General features: G+C 38.7%; 2 protein-coding genes across 2 annotated transcripts; one reads left to right on the top strand and one right to left on the bottom strand.

Annotated features, from left to right (window-relative positions):
- Nucleotides 1-583: 583 nt before the first annotated feature.
- On the bottom strand, nucleotides 584-23,549 carry keap1a (kelch-like ECH-associated protein 1a). The gene is made up of 14 exons (XM_042500696.1): nucleotides 23,402-23,549; nucleotides 23,065-23,199; nucleotides 20,644-20,705; nucleotides 15,110-15,924; nucleotides 14,051-14,250; nucleotides 13,721-13,877; nucleotides 11,845-11,937; nucleotides 11,170-11,316; nucleotides 9,610-9,716; nucleotides 8,365-8,494; nucleotides 6,975-7,171; nucleotides 4,263-4,468; nucleotides 2,358-2,534; nucleotides 584-1,241 (listed from the first exon to the last, which is right to left on the bottom strand). The coding sequence occupies exons 4-14, from the start codon at nucleotides 15,320-15,322 to the stop codon at nucleotides 1,063-1,065; spliced, it is 1,806 nt and encodes a 601-aa protein (XP_042356630.1). The 5' UTR covers nucleotides 15,323-15,924; nucleotides 20,644-20,705; nucleotides 23,065-23,199; nucleotides 23,402-23,549; the 3' UTR covers nucleotides 584-1,062.
- LOC121953531 (complement C1q-like protein 4) lies at nucleotides 12,438-13,658 on the top strand. Its single transcript, XM_042500697.1, has 3 exons — nucleotides 12,438-12,772; nucleotides 12,975-13,097; nucleotides 13,233-13,658. Exons 1-3 carry the CDS (start codon nucleotides 12,496-12,498, stop codon nucleotides 13,517-13,519), a joined length of 687 nt encoding a protein of 228 aa, XP_042356631.1. The 5' UTR covers nucleotides 12,438-12,495; the 3' UTR covers nucleotides 13,520-13,658.
- Nucleotides 23,550-23,994: the final 445 nt, after the last annotated feature.

Below are 23,994 nucleotides of genomic sequence, written 5' to 3'. Positions count from 1 at the left end.
GAAATGACTGTCACTGAAAAACAATCAGGATGCCAAGAATATCAAATATATTTAGGATAAAATAATTGGATTTTGGTCTTCATACCCTCACCACTAAATGTCATTAATCCATATCAAGATGACGTCGTCATGAGATGTTTGGAAGACGATTCTGTTTACTTAACACAACTTAAAACCTGCAAAATAATGTTATTTGTCAACAGTATTCTACTTCAAGTTGATTAGACGCTGTCCCGAGGGGAAAAAGGTGAACCTACACACTTACGCCGTGCCACACAAGTTTATTAAAGACGTTTCGATCCTGCCGGGATCTTCAGGTCAAACATTTGACTTGTGTGGTATGGAGTAAGTGTGCAGGTTTAGCTTTTTTCCCTGGTGAAAGTTATTTGAAAGCCTTGCACATACGTGATGTGCGTTTAACTATCCTTTTTTTTACCCATTAGACGCTGCCCTGACATTACATTTTGGTCACCCTACGTCACAACTCGAATTCAAACAAATATCGATGTCTCGGATTGACTAACATGAATGCGTTCAGTATGAGATGTAGGGGAATTATAATGATGAGCATGTGGGGCAGAAATACACATTTGATTTAGTTTATTTCCAGAAACACAATATATGGTGAGTGCACACAAAAAAAATCAATAAAATAAAAAAATGGCAGTTTTGTGTGAAACTATATTGGCACAACATAAGGAAATCAGAAAAGTGCAGACAGAGGTAGAGATACGACACAGTGAGGAATTAGAGGACACAAATATAACACTAACAGATTAAAAACATCTGAGGAATAATAATTAAACAGTACTGTTATTTGGGATTACACCTGTAGCACCTTGATGTTTTCTGTGTCTTTGTCCCCCGAGCAGGTGTAGAAATAAAATTCCTCCTCTTTGACGTTTACATTCAAACTTTACCTGCAGTTCTCCAGCAGAGCGGGGACGTTTTAAGAGTTTCATGTTGGAATGTTTATTTGTTGAATGCACTTTACCTCTCTCTTGAAAAGCAGCAACACTGAGATCCATATTCAACTCTTGAGACTTTGACAGATTTTTATCTTCATGTGGCTCCCTCCTCATCCTCCTCTGGCTCCGGCAGGCTGCCGGGACAAGGCTCCATGGTAACAGCGACGCCCATGCCGCTGCGTCCGACGGGCATGTCGGTAACACACGTCCATTCATTTCTGTCCGGACAGTAACACTCAACGCTGGACAGGAAGCCGTGCTGGTTAAAGCCTCCTGGATGAACACACACAAAAACACAATAAGTTTTAACGGGGCTGTTAATAAATCAATCAGAGAACTTTTGAATTATTATTACCATTGTTATTATTATTAAAATTGTTTTTTAAGGACTTTTTTACTTTGTGATTTCCAATTGACTTTATTTACCAATGCATCCCCTTTAATAATAATAATAATAAAACATCTAATAATAAGAATGCTGCTTATTTCTCCCTGATCTGACATTTAATTTGTCTGCTGCTCGTCTGTTTACTCTTAACATATGAACCATGCTTTACTCCAATTAACTACACTAATTCATTGAGCCACATTGAGCCTGCTGACCCTCCTGTGTAACAATTAATCAAAATTATATAATTACTTAACAAGTCTGTATTATTATTGCATCCACATGCATAAACACTGTCTAATTTGGCTAAAAGGTTTTTATACTCTAGACTGATTACCAACTGAAACTCCTTTTAAACACGAAAATAAAACAAGTGTTTGAGGTAGTGACTGCACACTCAAATGTGCAAGAATACAAAAAGTGCAATGGGCTTAATTACATAACAAAGTTAATGTGAAAACTGTGACGACACCGACAGAAACAGGCCTAACTTTAAACAATCAATAGTAATCAATACAAGCTTTATCAACAAAAACTATATTCTATAATACCGGGCAGCAACACACACAAAGAAAAAAATAGGGTAAAAAAAGAAAAGTTAAAAAATAGAAGAAATGTGGTGAAATTAAATAATGATAATAATGTGGAAAAAATAGCAGAAAAAAAGCAGTAAAAACCAAAAACGAAAAAAAAAAAAAAAAAAAATGCTTAAAAAAAAAAAAAAAAAACTGCGATGAGCCAAATTATTAATGTTATTAAAAGATCATGGTTCATATATTTTTACACTTTTACTTCTGACTTCATGTCCATCTGTAGCCCTGTCTAGAGACAGAGTGTGGTTTGTCCCTTCTGGGCTACTGAAGAAACATGGCAGTGCAATATGACGGACTCCATGGACGAGGAAAATGTCTTATTTTTAGGTGATTATACCCTCAAGAAAACATACTAAATAAAACGTAATGATTAAATTTTGTCAGATTTCAATAAGACATGTAACTGACCGAGGACAAAGATGCGTCCCTGGTGGACTGTGACTCCGTGTGCACTGCGGCAGTACTGCATGGAGGCTCGGGGCTCCCATTGGTTTCTTGCTATATTGTAACGCTCCACAGTACACAGCTGGTTCCGCCCATCATAACCTCCTATTGCGTACAGGTGAGAGTTCACACACACCAACCCTATAACGACACAGAGAGGGAAGTTAAAGGAGTAGTTCAGCATATTAGTGACAAAATGACATATTCATGCTCTTGCCGAGAGTTACACCTCCTTTCTACAGGTTGTTCTGTGTCCATGTTTCCGTATTATTTACGGGATGGCAGAACAGTTAATTTTGAGTGTTTCCAACGTCCAGTCTTGTGGAATATGAGCATGGAGTTGTACAGAAACAAAAAACAGAACAAATAACGCATGGACACCAGTACGTGAGGAGGTTTTCAGGTGTGAAGCCAGTCTGTAAAATATTTTGAACCACTAAGCATTCACTCTTTATGTTACACAGCTGACATGCTATCAATGTTAACCAGCTAAACTTGCTGCCAAAGTTTTTATTCTGGGACTGTTCATTATTAATGAGAGGGGAGGGGGTGGTGCAAAACGGAGGAGGCACTTCAAATGATTTTTTAAGCACTGGGGAGGGAGGTATGTTTTGTGATTGGGGTTGGGGTGAATATATCAACTAATCAATCAATCAAAGGCAAGTTTACTTCAGAAATCTATAAAATCACACCATTTATGATAGCCAGAGACTGCAAATATGACTGTTTATGGTGGAGGGAGGGTCATGCATTTCCAGCTGTCACTCAGGGAGGCTCAGGAGAAAACATTTGCAACTCCAGGGAGGATCGTCATGATATATACATATAAAAAATGCTGATAATAATTAAGTGCAGTCCGTTAGATAAAATGTATGAATAAAGCTATATTATATTCATCAGTGTGTTAACTAATTCAATTTTATGCTAATCTCCTGTGGCAAAATGCATAAGGTCTGTCCAAAATCTGCAAACAATACATCCTTTCAACAGACTTGAGGCAAATTGTAGACTGTGAAAAAAAAAAAAGGAAGGAGGAGTTTCACAAACACATCGGAGATCCCGGTTCTCATAGGACTGAATGGACTTGCAGTTGACTTGCACACGTACACAGAGCTACAGTATAAACTATAAACAGGGCTTAAATGAGAGGATCAGTGAAGGTGAAAATGACTCTATTTGCACTTCACTGATTCATGTGTAACTGCATTTAACTTTGTGAGTACAAACTTTTTGTCATTGGCACATTTGTATCAAATTTGTATTAGTGCTTAGTCTTGACAATTGTATCAATTATGTAATCTTTGTTTTTAACTTTTTATGAATGACTATATTTATTTAATAGGGGAGGTATCTCCACGAGCCATTTTTGTCTTTCTACCTCTCCTGCATGTGTTTTTTAATCTCTGCCCCTTCTGTACATGTGTATATGCAAATAGAAAATTATTTTTTTTTAAACTATGCATAGTAAAAACGCAGCTGGAACCAGCAGTCAGTTTGCATATTTTAGCACAAAAATCAATTATTTTTCTAAAAAAGCTTATTCTTGCGTAAAGTTAGATGAGAAGATTGACACCACATTCAACATCTGTGCATAAAAAAAAATGAAGCTCCAGTCAGGAGACGTTAGCTTAGCTTAGCATAAAAACAGCTCGACCTGCTGCCTACAGCTCATAATCTGCCCTACAGCTCATAATCTGACCTACAGCTCATAATCTGCTCTACAGCTCATAATCTGACCTACAGCTCATAATCTGACCTACAGCTCATAATCTGCCTACCAGTACATCTTAAACTCTCTAATCAATACATAGTGTCTCATTCATTTATTCCGATTAGCTCTGATAAAGACAAGAGTGTAAACACACTCACCCAGTCCGCTGCGTACAGTGCTCATGGGCGCCAGCTGCTGCCAGGTGTTTGTGTCCGGCTGGTATTTCTCCACAGTGTTCCAGCGGCTCTGCCCATCATATCCCCCGACCACATACAGAGCCCCCCCACACGCCGCTACTCCGGCACCAAGACGAGCCACCGACATCGGGCAAACAAAAGACCAGCGATTAGATTCGGGATCCCACCTGTAAACCAAACACAGGTCGTGCAGTCAGTGTGATAATCTGTTGACAGCTCCTAATGTTGTCACGTTTGTAAATTAAAATAATTAAAATAAGCGTATCAGTGCCGCAAAACGTGAAGTGATCAACAGAGCAGCGGCCGTGTGAAGCAGCCTCCTAAATCTACACGAGCCAGTCAACTTTAAGTGGATTAGGTTAAGCTGGCAACCATGTTTGGCAACTATTGACAAGCTTTATTTGAAGCCGAAGAGGTTGTAACACCGCTGAGAGCAGGCAGAGACGAGAAAGTCCACACGATGCTGTAGCCTGCATCCTGTAGACGTCTGTGGAACAGTTAGGTTATCACTCTATCCTCAGAGTTAATTTAAAAAAGGGTTTAAAGCTCCAATTAACCTAAAATGAGAGTATTTTAGACTCATTTTGTGTTTGCGAGACACAGAAAAACATCAGCACTATGCTGGAGAAATTGTGGGAAGATTAAAGATCATACCCACATTTCCATATTAAGTATAAAAAACAGCCATATTTACTTGGGGTGTTGCTGTTGATTGCAAAAAAATGATTACAGTGTTGTGGAGGAAAGAAAAGCCACCAACTGTACAACAATGGAGGAAAAGTTTAAGAAATATTTATTTGATGGAAAGCATAAAAGCCAGACTCCAGTGGTTGCCGGTGTCTCTGATACCTCTATGGACGAAATATATCTGAGTATGATGGTTGATGTTTATATCTGCTATGTGAGCCATATTTCGTATATTTTGTATATGTGTCTATTCTAGGTGTTTTTAAAGCCAAGATAAAAAAAAGAGGTCAAATTGATCTAATCTCATCCTGTTATTTAACATGTGGTTTACAGGTTTCCCATAATAGGCTTTTTGCTTTCTTGTTGAGAGTTAGATGAGGAGACCGATTCCAAACTCATGTCTGTACGTTAAATACAGTCACGAGACGGTTATCTTTGCTTAGCATGAGGACGGGATGGAGGGGGAACAGCTAGCCTGGCACTGTTCAACACCTGTAACCACTAAGATTCATGGGGAATGAGTGGGTTTTTAAAAAAACCTGCTTAAGAGACTGGCTTTGTAGCGTTTGGTTGCGTACTAGCATCATTGTGTTGATTTTTGCAAGGTGATGATGCAGGTTTTTATGGTTGGCGTGGAAGCGTAGGCTATATTGACAGTACTGAAGTGATTACCTGGATTGTTTACAGGTTCATCGGTTTGATTCTTTGTTTTCAATGTCGAATACACACACAACGTTGCTCTTCTGCATCACATGGCCTCTCATGATTAGACTGAACAAATCCTCATCACACCGCTTACAAACTGTCCAAAATGCTGCCGCTCGGCTCCTAACTCAATCCAGCAGATGGTCATATACGTATTACTCCATATTACTCTACATATTATATTAGTCCTCGGATCCAGCTGTCGAGGAAAAAGCAAATATTTCCCTGGATGCAAAACTATTCCTTTAACACTGGAAACGTAAAATGCAAATAATGCGAGATACAACAACAACAAAGACCTGAGTCACGATGATGCAGGTCGGACTGCATGTTGTTCACTGGTTAATGATTAAATCAGTTCTTGGCACTGCGTGTATATAAACGGCTGATAAGAGGGTGGCTGACGTTACATCACTTGTCCTCAAACATTGGCAAACTGCCTTTAAGAAAAGCACTAAATTCAAGTCACTTCTTAGGGCAACGTGCCGCAACTGACCCCGCGCTCTGAACCCTGAAATTACAGCATGCAGCGAGGCAAATTTAAAAGATAAATAACAAAACATAATCTCAATTTAGCACTCTCGAACAAGAAGGTACAGCTCCCTGTTGGTTGGATTCATTTGGGAGGCAAGAGCGGAGCCTTTTCTTTTCTCTGCCATTGTTACTATAAATGCTTTAATTTCCTTTGATCACTGAGTTTTCATTTCAATAGTTTTATCATCTTTCATTATATTGAGCAGCTTTTCATGAAGACACTTCCAAGTGGCGTCTGATGAGTTCTAATAATTCTCTTGTGACCGGCATCTTTTAGAAATCTATACCCTTAAAGATAAAAATAATGTTACATTTGAAGCACATTTAAAAAAACAACCTAATAGTATCAAAAGAAACTTTCATTTGGCTTGTTATGAATTGATTAAAAGTGATTTGTAACAGCATTTAAACTCCTCCCTGCGCGGCAGCAACAAGGATGCAAAGCTTTCCCGACCAGATCGGCATTCCTGGGAAGTGTGTCTCAACATGTTTCTGAAAGAGCCCGAGTTGTTGTCTAATTAAGCTAAGAGGAATACCTGCAAACTTCTTAGGTTGAATGGCAGCTATTCATTTCATGTCTCTCGTGCCATTATCCATACTTGTGCTGAGGTAAATGCACTTAATCTAGGAATGTGTGCATAGGGAGGAGGAAATCCGTGCTCATTACATTCATCCCAGTAAATAGGATGTCATTAAAATCAAATTACATCTCGAGTGCCTAGTTAAATAAATAAATCCTCGCCTCACCTCTCCACCGTGTTGTGATGCGTGGAGCCCTGGGAGCCCCCGACGGCGTAGATGCAGCCGTCCACCACGCCCACGCCGACCCTGTTCCTGGGGATGTTGAGGGAGGCGCGCTGGCTCCACTGGTTGGTCATCGGGTTGTAGCAGCACAGGGAGCTTGACTCTGTGTTGTTTTGAAGCGACAGGTTCCTACCACCGACCTGAACAGAGATTATTTTGAGCTCTTTAAATTCTCAAAACAAATATGAGTCCAGTCAGGATCGACAGGTGGAAGAAGGAAATTGGGTTAAATGATTACAGTGTTGAATATCAAATGTATGACGAAATGTGCTGGCACAGTGGCACCAAACTAAATCAGTGTTTAAATGTAATTCCCAGTTTTGTATTTCTCGTATCATATTGTATCATAACATATAAATGTGTCTGCGAGTGTCATTCAGAAATCAAAACTCTCAGTCTCTCAGTGTTTTTATCCCTTCAACGTCCTGCTTAACCGTTTGGTAGACCACATTTTGAGTCACTATATGTTTTGAAGTTAACCTAATTGAGCTATCTTTACTATCTGGATTAGGTATATTATGCTAAAAAATCCACTAGACGTCACTGCCTCTTTAATCCTTTGAAAACCTGAGCAAACTGGCCTGATTTCACGGGAAACATGGGAAACAGGTGAAGAGGGCAATGTGCAATGAAAAGAGTAAATGACCAAAAATTAGCAAGAAATTAGTAAAAAGTACAAGAAAATTTTTTAAAAAGTATGAAAGAAAAAGCTAAAAAAAGAGAAAATGACCCAGAAAAAAGTGCTTAAAAATTAATAATAATTCTGTAATATAAATTTGAATATGTAATTATTATAAGACAATTATAAATAGTTTTTCCCTAGAAATGTTTCCCAAGCTTTTTACATTTTTTTAAAAAATTTTTTTTGTTTTTCTGGAAAAAAAAAAAAAAAATCACAACCATCTGTTCAGGTTTCAAAGATTTAAACCTGTGAAAGGCTTTTAAAAGTAGCGCAAGAAAAGTGATGTTGCTAGTTTTTAAATCATTAAATAGTATGCCTTTTCAGTTAGAAACAAAGAGGAAGTTAGTATTAAAAATGACATGCAACTTTATACAAAAAACAAAAGTCTAATAATGGCCAAATCATTTCTTAAAAACATGCTCTACCAAACAGTTAATTTTTTATGGTGAAGGGAGTGATGCTAAGATAAATTTACAATTTTTAAAATGGTTAACTGTTTAAAAAAAAGAGAAAAAAACGTGAATTTTTGTCAATCTAGCCCCAATGACATCAAAAAAAAGCAAAGAAAAAAATCCATTACTGTTTCCTTAGTGGGGACATTAAAGAGTTATAGGTGGTTTAAGTTTGTATGACACAACTGGTGCAACCTACAGTGTAGAGCAGTCCAAACAGCGTACACGCTCCCAGGCCGCTGCACGCAGACCCCATGTCAGTCAGTTTTAGCCACACATTTCTCCTGGGATCATACGCCTCCATGGTTGCCAGTGAATGCTGCTGGTATCTGAATAGAGATGAAGAAATGGAAAGTTCACTCTATGTGTTCTCTCAATTTCAGATGTATTCATAAAAAGTACACAACCGAGGCCAATGACTTACAGGTCCAGTGTGTAGGATTTAGGGGAATATATTGACAGAAATGGAATATAATATAATAAGTATTTTTTCTTCAGTGCATATTCACCTGAAAATAAGAAGTGTCGCATTTTCATTATCTTACAATGAGGTCTTTATATCTATATAGGGAGCGGTTTAAATCACCGGGTTTGTTTGTTTTGGCGCAGAAGAGACCTCTGTGGATAATATGGTGGTCAAAACCTCATGAATGTCTGGATCTTAAGTTATCAGGGAAACTAACTGGGGCAAACAATAGCAGTTGATTAAAGCCCACCTGTGCTTTATGACACAGGATAATAAGTCAACAGCTCGCCTTTATAAACAAAGGGCTTATAAAATGAGAGGGTGCATACATGAACTGCAGAGAGCAGAGCAACTCTGTACGGAGCACAGAGTGGACGACCTCCTTACAGCCACTGGGTGGCAGAATGAGATACTTTCCGTATCCATGAGGCACCTTAATATTGTGTAATAGGTCCCAAAATGTTTTGTTATAGCTTACAGAGTCTTACACACTCTAAAAAGTAATTCAGGGGACCTGTCACCACTGCCTAATTACATGCAATTGTTGCATGTTAGATAAACCTTTTAAATTGCAAACAACATTTTAATAAGTTGTGTTGACACAATATTGATGATTACATCTGCTTAGTGTTGCATGAAATTTAAACTCAAATTTATGTGTTAATTGATTTAAAATAAAGTTCAGATTGTAGTAAGGTAATGAAATGTTAATTAAAATGCACAGACAAATTCAGATGGTTAAGACTGTTTGTTCGGGACATTTACATTTCTTACTTTAAAATTTGTGTTTTGCTATCAGTTATTAAGTAAACACTACTTAAAAGTGCTTTTGATGCTTGTTGCGCATGATTTCATTAGAAGTTGTCATAACTCAAAAAGATTGATACAAACTGTTGCGTTCATTTTTTTGTTGATATACCACAAATAATTTGTTTTTAGAGTGCAATATGTGTGCTACTGAAGATGTGAGATAAGTACCCGCCGGCCACATAGATGAGTTGAGTTCCACGGTTAGGTGCAGGGGGAAGCTTCCTCAGAGTCATATCCTGGAAGATTTTAGACAGGAAGTCCTTACAGGAAATGGCCTAGAGTCAAAAAAAAGGGCAGAAAATAAAAACTTGTAAAGAGAGGATAACTGAGCATAAATAGATAATAAAAGATAAAAACACAAAGCAAACAAAAAGTGCTAAAGTTAATATTTTTTTCTGTAACATAATACTAAATACAGAATTATGAGCATTTGTTTTGATAATAACTAGTAATCCCCACAGCTAATTTTCAGGTCATTTACTTGTCACCTTTTACTTTTTTTTTTTTTTGCAATTTGCATGACATTTCTTGCCAGGTCGCTCATTATCCCATATTTTTGAAAGAAATCAAGCTGATCTGCTCAGGTTTCAGAGGTTTAAATGCTTATGAAAGGCACCTGAACGCAGCACAGGAAAATTTATGTTGATCCAGGTGTTCAAGGGTTAAAAAACATGTACTAACCAGGTGCCAGAGTGTAAGCAGCATGCATCCAAAAGGAAGCTATAATAATTGCCAAACACAGGGCCAAAAAAAGTGCAATTATAGCAAGGTGAATTTGGGGTTGGATTTCACTTCCTGCATAGTATACCTTTAAAGGGATAGTTCAGATTTTTTGAAGGAGGGTTGTATAGAGCACTTATTCATAGTCTGCTGGTTATATACAATAGATGTCAGTCAGCATGCGCCGAGTTTGGAGAAGCAGGCTGAAGTCTGACACAGAAGCTAAGCAATGTAATACTGTGGAGGGGTCAGCAATAAAACATACTTTAGCCACCTAAACGCTACGCTATACTGAGAGTATTTTTAACCCCTTTACCTTTTCGTCACACAGCCCGTTCCGACAGGACAGCCATTAGCGGCTTCAGTCCCCCATCTATGTTTTGGTCAAAGCCACCACACTCCTTGACAAAAACAGTAATTTTAACCCACTGAACACAGGAGCTGCTGGTTTACTGCTGCTTTGATCAGTTAGTTAGTTAGTTAGTGTTAATGTGTGACTTTGGTGAATCGGAAACAACCCCTTTAAATGCCAAAGTCACAGAATAACACAAACTAAGTAACTGATCAAGGCAACGGTACACCTGCAGCACCTGTGTTTAGCAATGTTAAAACAGTTTTTCTCAATGAAGTCTGGTATTAATGGTATTAATGGCGTCATTTTAATGCTGGAAACCACTGTCTGACGTTAAGGTAAAGCAGTTAAAAATATTCCCAATATAGGCAACACTTAAACTGATATTCATTTTTTTAGGTGGCTAAAATATGTTTTGTTGACAACCTATCCACAGCATTACATTACTTAGCTTCCACGTCTTACTCCAGTCTGCTTCTCCAAACTGAGAGCATGCCGACTGAAATCTACTGTATGTAATATACTGACTATAGATAAGTACCCCAACTAAAAAAACAAAATAAAAAAGGTCTATTCCTTTAATCTTCAAGCCAGCACAACTCTTATCCTTTGACTAACTTCAATAACAAGATATAACAAAGTGAGGCAGAGTTTACCTTGCTGAGGATGGGGCAAGACAGCAGCTGGTTCTTAAGGAACTTCGGAGGCAGGGCGTAGATATGAACTGCGTTCAAGAGGGCATGCAGGTACTGCGCTCTACCCTCCATATCCCAGCGCACCCAGTCTGTGCAGGCCTTATACACCTAATGCGGATTTATTTAGACATTTCAATATTTGGTTTGCAATATACATGAAAATACTGTCCATCAGAATTTGGACTGATAGCATTTTCTTTAGATTTCTTGAGGTACATTTAACCTTTTTAGCATGAGATGATTGTTGGGTGACACATACGATAATATGAGACACAAACAAACAACATAAATCATGACTCTAATGTTGCCTCAGACCAAAATTTTAATTTGAATGTCTCAATTACTTCTTAACTTCTAGCTTTTCTGTGACTGTGGTAAAACTTCAGATTGTTAAAAAAAACAAGACCTGCATCACTGATTAATAACTTAGCTGTTGCTCACAAAAACATGCATGAATAGTCAGGAAATTTTGCAATATACAGAACTATTCTTACATTTTGACCCAAATCATAAAAATAACTGAAGTTATGAGATGAAAACAGGGGTTTCGGAAAAAGGCAGAAGATACAATATTTGCGATATGTTCCTAACATGCTTGTCAGTCAGTTTTTAATTAGGTCTTTTAACGCCACACACCTCAGACTCACAGAGCACCTTGAGACTGTCCTGACTGATGAGCTCCAGCAGCTGGCAGTGAGAGAGACTGAAGAACTCGTCTTCCTTAGTGACCTAGGACGGAGGGACACAAGAGCAAAACAAGATAAAGACACACTGACTACTGAATATGCACATTTCAGATTGTATTTTCTTACGTGGATATCTTTTTAAGTCACAATATTATTCAGTGATTAAAGTGAGCTGGTAGGCAGCTGTCAGAGTCAGGGTTTATAGATAAGACAAACACAGAAGGAGCATTCACATGCCTACAAAAGTAGTGGCCATGATTTTATAAACAGCAACAGGGAAAGAGGAAAGCTGCCTAAAAGTACTGGTGCTGTGATCAAACCAAAGTGCCAAATTCCCTGTCCTTGGTTCAGGTAACCATTAAACACTGCAGCTTTACTGCTCCCACAGTTATCATATCACATGAGCACAGCATGTGATGAGACATGTTTAGTATCAATGATATATCAGAGTACTAACCAATGAGATGTGCTGATGTGAAGGCGTGACGAATCAGGTGTGCTTAAAAAATGCATATAAACGGTCATGCTCTGCAGCTTAATTGGTGACTGCCCAAACTGCCTTTGTAAAAATCAATCAACTTCTATAAGATCTAAAGACAGTATGAAATGTGCTCAAGTTTTGCTGCTGACCCTTTGGCTGTCAGGGGCTTTAGATCAAGCAGAGTCAGCTTCCCAGTCTGACATCAGTGCTGAGCTGGGAGCACTGAGAGCCACAGTGGAGGAGCTGAAGTTGATGGAGAGGAAAGTGGCAGCGAGCGAAGGGAAAATACGAGCTCAGGAGAACGCAGTTGAGGATCTACGAGCAGAGCTTGATGTGACCAAGACAATGTTACTTCAGTACAAAGAGCAGGCAGAGGAAACGGCAAAAAAGCTGGCAGGTAACAACAGGAATTAATATGTATATATGTAATATATAATAACCTCACTGAAATTCATCTGATTATCCTGTATTTTAGTCAGACCAATCCAGCTGTCAACTATGGGGGCACAACTATCCCCTGGTGTGACCTAACGTGAACAGTTAATAAATAACGAACAAGTGCTGCACGTATGTTTCATGCTTCTTTTTTTTTTAAACAGATGGACCCAAAGTTGCCTTTTCTGCAGCTTTGACTGGAATAGTGGGACCCTTCAATATTGAAACTACACTGATCTACCCCAAAATCATCACGAATGTGGGCAATGCCTACAACGCCTACACAGGTAAGTGTTTGTGTGAATGTGTATTGCTCAAATATGTTATTTCTACATGACATGCTTGAGAGAAAAGAATAATTTTAGAGACTAACTGGCAAATTTCATGAAGCTCTCTGTATGTTTCTTTGTGCATCAATACAGGTTACTTCACAGCCCCCGTCAGTGGTGTCTACTTCTTCAGGTTCAACACTATGGATGGACGGATAGGCTATCACATGGGTGCAGCATTGCACAAGAACAACCAGAGAGTCCTGCTAAATATTGCGTGGAATCACCAGAATGACCACGAGCATGTTTCTAACGCCGTGGTCCTGGAGCTCCTTCAGGGAGATGTTGTGTACATGCGTATTCCTGCATGGTACAGAGTCACTGATTTTGGTGGAGATCACTACAACATTTTCAGTGGTTTTCTTCTTTTTGCCATGTGAGAACAACATGGCAAGAGCATGTTTAAGGCTGTGTGTTTCTCACTGAAAAACACCTCCACTTTGCTCAGTAAATATACTGTGTGTGTCACATGTTTGTGTCACGTAAAGCACAAATGATAATAAAATAAGCATCATAAAAACCTGACGTGATTGTATTTTAAAGGAAAACTTGTGCTTGCTTTCTCTGTATTTGCACCTCACCTCATTGAAGTGTGTGTTGATATACTCTCGACTTCGCTGATGCAGCTCCGTGCAGCCAATCTCTTCAGCAAAACGGGCGATGCCAACAACATTGGCAGGCTCCAGGTGCTTAGTGAGGAAATCGCAGCACGCCTTCGCCACGTCCTCCATCTGATACCTTGTAGAAAACAACAGGGAAAGGAGGAAGAATTCATTACTTTGTATGTTCTCTAGCTAAAAGGATTTTGCAATTACTTGTTAAATTCTGGAAGATAAAAAAAAAAAAAACACAGCAGTATCAGAATTAAGAAATCAAGTCTGTTTGCTGCTGTTTAAACACTGTGCGTTTACCTCATAGCACCCAAAAGAACGTGCAACACACACTTCTCTCCCACTGTGATGCGGGAGGTGTAGGCAAAGTCAATAAGTCTTCCCACCACCTGGGGGCAGACATCGCGCAGGGTGACCTCCGAGGCGCGACACTCTTTGAAGCTGCTGGTGAACATGGCTCTGAAGTATGGGCTACAGGAGGCCAGTACCACCTTGTGCACCTGGAAAAAATACATGTGATGATAAAGAAAAACTGCATCCACTACAGCGTGCTGCAGGAATGAGTCCTAAAATGCAGAAATGAGTAAACCCTCATCTCAAAGTCTCTTTTTTAACGAGTTTTTGGTTAGAAGCCAAAAGGTTATGAGACTCTCACATTTTGTTATGACATAAAATGTCAGTAAATATCCCACTTGTGAATTCGAGGCTTTTACATGTCATAAAAAGACAGTTGCTAGCAGGTGGCTGTATGAGACGACAGAACATCATCCCGCCGTACACGGCTTTACGTAGATCCTTGTTGAAGTGGCAACACTGAAGACATGAGGTTTGTTTATAGCCTAATGTTAGCTTTTCACATTTGACTACTGCATTTACACTTCAAAAATCACAAAAGTGGCATTCACTGGTGAAGATTATCTTACTGAACAAAACGTGCAAGTATCATAAACATCTGTTTGCTATAGAGCTTATTTTCTGCAATAATCCAAAATCCAATGGAAAAATCTCATAAGCTTATAATCAAGTTATGTGCATCACCCTTTTTTGTCCCTACATGCATGCATGGGTATGCACTATACTGGTACACATAAAGTGTAAAAAATACACTGCAAATTGTGAAGAATAATACTGTATATGTACTGTAATCTAAAGGGTTGGCACAATATGATTTATTGGTGCCTTCACTAATTTGGACTCACTGCTTCTGAGACTGGACTTGTCTCTTACTTCACTTAGTCAGTTTCTGCTAGTACTTATAATACATAGAACATAGTAAATTTGTTATTTTTACACAAACTGTGAAATAATTGTCCCTCTACAAGGCCCGAAACCATTCATTTAATTTAGAGGATTCTTCACCTTGAAGTCCACTGTCCGCTCCTTGTATGTGACATGCAGCACCAGGTCACACAGCATCTCCTGCCGCCTGAATTCCTCCATGACGGCGAAGGATTTGGAAGCGTGGGTCTCGACCGTGTAGTCAACATACCCGGACCCGTGCATCGCGGGCACAGCGATAGTCGAGAAATCAGACTCACGTGTGGGACGTTTCTTCCTCATAGGGCAATGCATTCTGGGTGAGAGGTACTCCAGATTTGTTTGAGTGATTACCTGTTCAGTCTTAGTCTTTCACAGTTTTCAGTTCTTATCCCATTGGGGTCAGACTCTTAAGAGAGGAAATTCCTTTGGTCTTTGTTAAGGCTCCAGTGAGCAGATGTCCGGAGTTCCTCCATTTTGCCTCAAAGTTAACACAAAAGTCTGTTCAGTTAGTGGACTTTTCCCAAGAAATTAGGAATGTGGACATTGCAATGGTACTATCCATTCCCGGCCACAGTCAGCAGGCAGAGCGAGCAATCCAGAGAAAAATCCAGTCGCCACATAAAATACGTTCAGATCATATGTTTCTCTGCACAAACACGGCGGGTAAACAAACTTGCAGACTGACGGTGAACCACATAATACTCCCTCATTCACAGATCCAGGCTCCAACATGACTGACAGCCTCTGAATCGGGATCGGACAGCTGCAAAAGCGCGACTCAAACCATGATGATTAAATCACTGTTGGTCCCCATTTCACAGGTTTCAGAAAAAATACGGAAGTGCGGTGCAAATGTGTGTAACTGCACAATCGGATGTATCCTGGCAGGGATTTCTTCTGTTGTGATGCTAGTCCTGCAAAAAGAAGAAAAAACAAATCAAGTTAGAGATAATTTTAGTGGTTTGAAAAGAAGCCAAAGGAATCAAAATCTCACGTGAATATGATGTTTTTCCCTCGTGTATGAATGTGTGTGAGTGTGTGAGCGTCACACACTCCCAAGTTTCACTTCCTTGCTGCTGAAACAGAAAAAGACGTACTCTGTTGAACTGCTTTATACCACAGCTTTCGCCCTGAGGAAACGGTCTTTGTGTTTTCAGTCTGGTTTATTCAAGAAAAGATTTTCTTAAAGTGAAATATTCTCATGTTCAATCTGTAAACAGATAATCTGGACTAAATGCTCTAACAATTTTATCTTATTTCATTTCTAAATATCTGATTAAATACATTTTCTAATATGGAAACTAAGAGATATAGAAAAGTTTAGGCTGAACTAGGAAAAATGGTACCTCTTTCAAATATTGTAATTAATATTATAATTTGGTGTATATGTTATTGTGGCGAATTATGAGACAGTGGACTCCTGGACACAGACATGCAGAGGGCCCCATCACCTCTTTTTGCATCACTTTCTAGTGGATGTTGTGTCTCTGTGTGCTTTTTTGTTTCTCTTTGTGGTTGTTTTATGTCTCTTTGTGGTCACCATGAGTCTCCTTGTGGTCTATAGGTGTCTCTACCAGTGACATTTTGCAGGTGAAGGCCAGGATGCCCCCTGACACTTTGGGCCTGTTTATTAATCCATTAATGTGTCTATAGAATTTCTATGATGTACCAGAAACCTTTTATTAATCAGTATCATGGTAGAGCAATCAGTATCAGAAGAATTAATCAATAAGATGACTGAAAGAAAGTTAACCTACTATTTTGATAACCATTTAAGCTTAAATGCCAAACATTTGATGGTTTCAGATTCTCAAGTGCTTTTCTTAGTCTTACATTACAGCAAACTGAATAATTTCGGGCGGGGTGTTGGATTATTAGTAAGACAAAACAAGACATGTAATGATGTCAATTCTGTTTGTTTGAAGAGGCTTTTACATCATGAATCATGGCCTGGATCACACTACACTTGACCCTCAGGTTCAGTTTGTTTGACCAGTTTAAATACTGTGTACATGAGTGTGCGGTGCACCAATCCGTGCCTGAGGCAAAGTGAAAAGGTGGCTCTAGTACTGTTCATGTGTACTCCTGTGCAGTATGCAACTGGGCCATAATACAGTGGTGGACTATTGTTTAATGCGACTACGACAAGTTTTTAACGGTGGTGCACCACGCACTGACAGACCCAGATCTGTCCTCAGGTACTGTAGGTGTCCACAGGATCTGTCACAGTACAGTTTTGGTCATTAACTGTTGATAGGCTCAGCAATTGCATATCTTATTTGTCAGCTAAATTGTTTTTATAAACACTTTCGTGACCTACTTTAGTAATGTAAGAAAAAGTTGTAAAGCGAGCCACCATGTTGGTTAAGACAAAAATCAGAGCAGACAGCTAATATGCCACGCCCATCAAGAGTCCAATGGTGGGAAGTGGCGCAACCACTTAGTATGAAAACCCCAGCCGATGATGGACCCCAGGACGGCAGTGTCTGTCTGCCACGCCCTTTTCTACACTGCAGCACAACAAAATTCACACAGAAGATGACACATGTACTCGGGTACTGAACAACATTGCCAATGTGAGGGCAAAGTGCTTATCAACTGTAGCTAATATTTAAAATGCCCTTTGAGACTAATGATTAATCTATTAATTGAAAAAAAAAAAAAACAGCCAGCAGATTAATGAAAAATAATCAGCAGTTGTAGCCTTAGATGACACAATGTCAAAGAGCTTGTTCCACCCTTCAAATATAAGCTTAATAATTTGTCAGTCAGGACCAGTTCAAACTCTTTTCCTTCCTCTCTTCTTTAAAAAGCTCAGCTGAACAGAAAACTGTTAATAGTCATGGTCAAAGTGTGTGAGTCACAGCAGAGTGACTGAGACTCTGCAGACACCAGCCAGCTGTTAGACATATCCAAAATATACATCCACTCTATTTAAAGCCTCACAAGGTATGAATGAATGAAATCCTACCAGACAAAGATGTCGTTGACCAACCACTGTTTCCCTAAATCACATTCAATTCATCTAAAGAAGTAAAGAAATAAAACCACTCCCTTGCATCAGGGACTGTGTCACTATGTCCTGACTGGAACCTGTTTGACCGTCACTCGTCATTTAATGAATGTCAAGAAAAGAATAAACCACAATTATCTGCATGTTACGTCAGAGGAGATCAGTGAATTAAAAGCAAACAACCATTTAGAAACTTACTTATTTTAGTGTTTCTTATTACATCTTAAGAATCGTATTTCTACTTTATTGCCAGTAATTCTAAAATATAAATAAATATTACATGTAAGTGAGTTATTTTTCATTGAAAGACATTAATAATTACACACAGTTACAGAGAGAAAACTAATGTAATCACTGCATATGGATATAAATGGTGTACTGTCTCAAACAAAGCACTAATTAACAAGCCTCTGTACATTTAGCATACAGACAAATGTCAACTAATAACCACAGCCTATGACTGATGCTGATTTTTTAGGATATACAATTAACATTAGAACAAATATCAAATGCATCAGCTGATCTTTGGTTTGTTTTTGTTGTTTTTCTGAAGTATAGTTTGACATTCTGATAAATATGCTCATTCACTGTCTTGCCAAGAGGTAGATGGAGGATTAACAGCACTCATGTCTGCGAATTAACCAACGCCTGGAAGCTTATTTTAGCTTTGCATAAAAACTTCTGGCAGCTACCATATCTACTTTAGTATAAAAAAAATGTCAAGTTGTTTCTTTGAGGGGGACTATATCTTTGAGCACTGTGCCTCACATGATCAAAACGCATGTAGAAAAATGGAGGACAAATTCCGCTATATGTTTAAAGCATGAGGTGTATGTAGCATATCGGGGCAGAACCAGACTGCCCCCCAATTATGGCAGCTATATGCCCTATCTTACATGCAATTTGAGATACAAAATGCCTTAAAATCGGCACATCATTAGTGAAAAAACATGATAGTTGCAATAAATAAAACCATCCTGTCGAGCCTTCCCTTCTATCTTTTGTATCGAATTGTTCTGTCAAAATGATTCTGAAACTGATGTTACTATTTTTCAGCTACATAACAGGGAGGAGTGTGGCGTTAGTGTGGCGTTAACAGCATTACTAATCCTGAAACCTTTAACTATGCTGGTGTAGAGTTCACAGAATGAACGCTTAGCTGACAAATCTGCTACATTTGAATGCGTGCCATAATAATCTGAGCTGCTCTAACTGCAAATTAAGGATCCCCAACAACATAAATAAATGTGGTCTTTAGTACGCTGTAAGACAAAGATTTGCAAAGATTCAAAGATTACATTAGATTTCTTTTAGCGAACAGCACTGATTTGGGTCTTTTTAGAAAACACTCTGGGCTGGACCCCAAGAAGCCCCCCCTCAGCTCCAGCCCTGGTGGACACCAGAATCATGTGTAAGGTTAAAAAAACAAACAAACAAAAAAAACAGAGTATTTTTCTGTTACTGATTTGAGTTATTTTACTGCAATGCTTGAGAATGACCTACAAACTTCACAATATAAAGTTTAACTTGTGTCTTTGCACAGCGCAGCAGAGCATATCTAGCAAACATGAAATATCTGCATTCCACAGACTGTCACTCGCTGCTACGGTTTTGAGGCAGAACAAATCAGCTCTTGAGTTGTAGAGTGAGAAAATACTTCTGCTATGCCGCCTCTTAGCTAGAGAGTATTTATGTATGTAGAAAGCCTTCAAATCAATAAGTGCAGAGCCCTTTTTTAGCACGAAAGAGACAAACCCTGATCTTACTCGTGACAAACCTACTCTGGCCCTCTGAGAACCACAACAACACACTTTAAACAACTGATTTTATGACCATTATTTGTTTTTCTGTACAAGCATCTCTTAGAAACTGTGTTTTACTGAGCAAAGCAGAGGAAGGTTACTGCTGGTTTGCAGCTTTGCAGAGGTTGCACAATCAAATCTGTTCCCTCACCTCTCGCCCTACAGTCGGTTGGCCTGTTTGCTGGTCATATGACCAAAAGTGTGAGACAGAGAGGGAGGGAGAGTGATGCAGAGGGAGAGAGATTTTGAGGACAACATACTGTTAGCAAGGGAGTGAAAAACAAAGTGGGAGATGGCGGGACTAGAACAACATTAGATTTAGCTGAAGGAAGATTTAACAGGGAGTGAGAGTCGCTAATACAGTACGGCTCAGTTTTCCATAAAGGGCCATTGTTCTTTCTTGGATATATCGGCCTGTCCGACTCTCCTGATCAGGCTTTAAGGGGGTTAACAGTGAATGACTGTACAGTAAACACAGACCGCAGAGCTCGGCTACTATATAAAGCTTTGCTCAAGCCTGCAGGAACACTGTGTGAACACTGTGACACAAGTTCTGACCAGTTTATTGATTTCAACTATCAATGCTTGTTTGACCAAGGTCCTGACTGTTAACACAGTAGGTGGTGGTGCTGTTTGGTTTGGGCAAATTTGTTTCTCAGGGGGTTGTTTGGAAGGCTTCATTGATAAAAATGCATCTTTGATTGAGTTTTTGAAAAGATTTGCGGTATCTATCAGATGGAATTTGTACATTTGAGGCACTAAAACAAAGAGGATAACAGAATTATAGAAAACAGAAGAACCAAATCATAGTGACTCACCAATTTTGGTTTCAAGACTTTTTTTCTTTCATGAATCCAAGGCCTGGCTTAGCGCTGAATTTCTAAGAAACAAGAGAGGCAGAGAGAGAGGGAGAGTTAACCATTTACAGACTGTTTCTGTTGGCAGATGTTTGACAGCAGTTTGGGAACACGTCAGCTTGTGCAGTCAGCTTTGACCTGAACGCTCAACATGCTACATACAGGACTTTGTATAAGGACATCGTCCCTTAACCTTTGACAATATGCTGTCTAAAACTGCTGAGCTGTGATGACTGCACGTCTTTTGCAACATTTGATAACAGCAGTGGCAACAAGCTCATCTGCCTTGTCATCTGTTAGCTGCCCTGATGGGGTCAAAGATTTCTGATGACAAAGGCACTCTTTAGTTTACATTTTATGAATATTAAACAATACAGCTACTGATATTTGGGGAACTTGAGAATTAAAAAGCCTCATCTGAAGACATTTGATGGTTAAAAACTTCTGCCGAGGGCTGCACACTAAACACCGTGACCTAAAATAACACTTGAGAACGAGGAATTAAAGGAATACTTCACCCACAAAATGATAATTTCTATAACAGTTACTCACTACATAGTATGTTTAATATGTGAAGAAAACGTTGTTTCTCTCTCTGTTTAACAGCAAAACCATATGAAAACATCAGTTCACAAACTCTAACACAGCACCCGTTGTATAAACCAAGACTCATTTATCCGGTCGTATGCACAGTACTTCCCAAATACATACATTCTGGCTAAAATGGCAGTATTTAAAACACTTCGATAATACACAAGCAGTGATCAGATGCATGCACTTGCCCAGGCACACTGCATTGTGTTTGGGCAGAGCTGTCTCCTTGAAATTACATTTATATACAGCTAATTTGAAACATGTTTTGGAAGAAACTAAATGAAGGATAAATTGCATTTTCTGTTAACATATTAAAGAAAAGTTGCTAATTAAATCATCTAAAAAGTTGCAAAAATGTTGATACTTAATGAATCAGCAAGAGGTTAACGGAAAATTAATTTCTGTTGTTTTTCACCAAAATAGCAAAGCTTGAAATGCAGTTTCCACTTTTAGCGACAACAGCGTTTTTTTTATTTATTATTATTACCTTTATGATTAACATTTAACTGAAAGCATGATCTTTTCCTTAAAATGATCATTTTGGAAGTGAAGTGTTCCTTTAAAAAAGCCCATGGTTGCCTCCTGACCACAAACTCACCATATCAGAAATACTAACCTTAACAAAGGAAAATTCCTTCCTTATCTGAGGTTTAAATAAAGTTTTCACACAAATATTTGGGAGCACATCACACTGAATTGATCATGTATTGACCCTTGCAATGCAACCAAAAAATAAAGAAAGTTAGTCTAGTCTTATAGTCTTATTGAAGTGTAAGTTATTCAAAATGCCACAATGATAATTATTTTAATTATCAACTGCCTCTTTGTTTTAAATATTTTTTGTTTTAAATTAACTAATTAATTGTTTGTTTTATAAAATGTAGGCTAAACAGATTACATAACCCAAGTTGATATATTTACATTAATTGTTTAGTCAGACATACAGTCTTGAACCCAAAGACTTTACTTTGCTTGATAAGGTACTATATCAATAAATATAGTAATATTTTATCTTATTTCCAGTCTTGTACATATAGTTTAGATTTATTATTGTTTTGATTGTAAAGTAATTTGTAACTTTGTTTTCAAAGTGCTATATGGATAAAGTTATTATTATATTCTTCCATAGTATTTATTGTTACTTTTTATACTATTTTTTCCCCATTTTCTATCTTGTTCGTGCTTTTTTTAAAAATTTTCTTTTCATTTCAAAGCACTTTGTAACTTTGTTTTTTATTATCATATTCTTCAATAGCATTTCTTGTTAGTTTTATACTATTTTAAAAACTCACAGTAGCTTGTTTTGTTTGCAATACTTGTCAATTATAATGAAACAAGGAATAGAAAAGCAGCAAATTCTCACTTTTAATGACTAATGATTTTAATTATTAACGATTATATTCTGTAATAGACATTCCGATAGTTATATGTGATCTTTAAGGTGTTCTTTTTAATGAGGATGTTGTATGAACATCATACTTTCAGTATATGAATGACAGAGCATGAAGGAAACACAATGAGCACCAAAAGTTTCAATTCCTCTTTAGGAGTCTGCGCACTACTGAGGCAACAAACTCTATAGTCGACAGTAAATAACCGGATAGCTTTAGCTAATCCTGGACAAAAACACTGCTGTTGCTACGACGTGGTAACACAACAAATGTCACGAGCGCCTCTGTTACATCTCACGCGACAGCAACGTTTGATTATTACAGTGATTTCTCCAAAGGGCGCGTCCACTCAGCTTATGAAACCGACTCTTTTTGACGTTAAAACACATCCACTCACCTCAAACAACACGTCAACGGCAGCTGGTAAACTCCAAATCACATGAGGACAACGCTGAAATCACTTCGGGGAGTTTCCGCGCGAGTTGTCCGCCTGCAGGAGGTCTTCCCCGGCTGCTGGCTGAAGATCTCCGCCCTGTCAGGAAACAAGCAAATCTCTTCACATTAAAAGTCTCAGTGCGCGAAGCTGAGAAGTGTCGCTGCTCTGCGTCGCCGAGGGCACATTTCCAAAGGCTGCGGTGGAGGTGGAGAAGGTGGAGGGCAGGAATTTATGCATCAACATGACTCTGCAACTCTTGAGTACACTGCAAACACAGTACGCATGCACAGAGACCTACATGTCAACAAGTCAGGAGCAGCATTCCTCAAACTGAAACTGAACCTCAGCCAAAGTGTGACAGATGCAGGGATTATATAACTGTTACACTGCTAAAACACGATACAGCGGGATCATATCAAACACTTCATGCATACGACTAAAACGCTCTCTTCCTCTCTCTCTCACTCACTCACACACACACACACACACACACACACACACACACACACACACACACACACACACACACACACACACACACACACACACACACACACAGGGCTTCAGAGGAAATCCACAGTAGTTCCCAGTAAATTTGATGGATGATTCATGAGATAATATAAACCGACTTTGGATCTGCCCTGATGAATCATCTTGGCTGATGGTGATATGTTATCTTTCAACAAACGTTGTAAGTAAATCCTTTAATAACATGTAGGCCTACAGTTGAGGGTTTTTTGTAGGCTCAAAGAGAACTGTATCTGTTAAAACTACATCCAATGTGGAAGTTATGTGGTTAAAACTCATACTGAGGTAAAAAAAAAAAAAAAAACACCACTGTGTATGAGATAGCTTTGTCCCTGAGTGTATATAGTATCATTGACAGTATTT

This window comes from Plectropomus leopardus, chromosome 14 (genome assembly GCF_008729295.1).
Source record: "Plectropomus leopardus isolate mb chromosome 14, YSFRI_Pleo_2.0, whole genome shotgun sequence".
NCBI classification, from domain to species: Eukaryota; Metazoa; Chordata; class Actinopteri; order Perciformes; family Serranidae; genus Plectropomus; species Plectropomus leopardus.
This window is presented reverse-complemented; position numbering and strand designations above follow the sequence as displayed.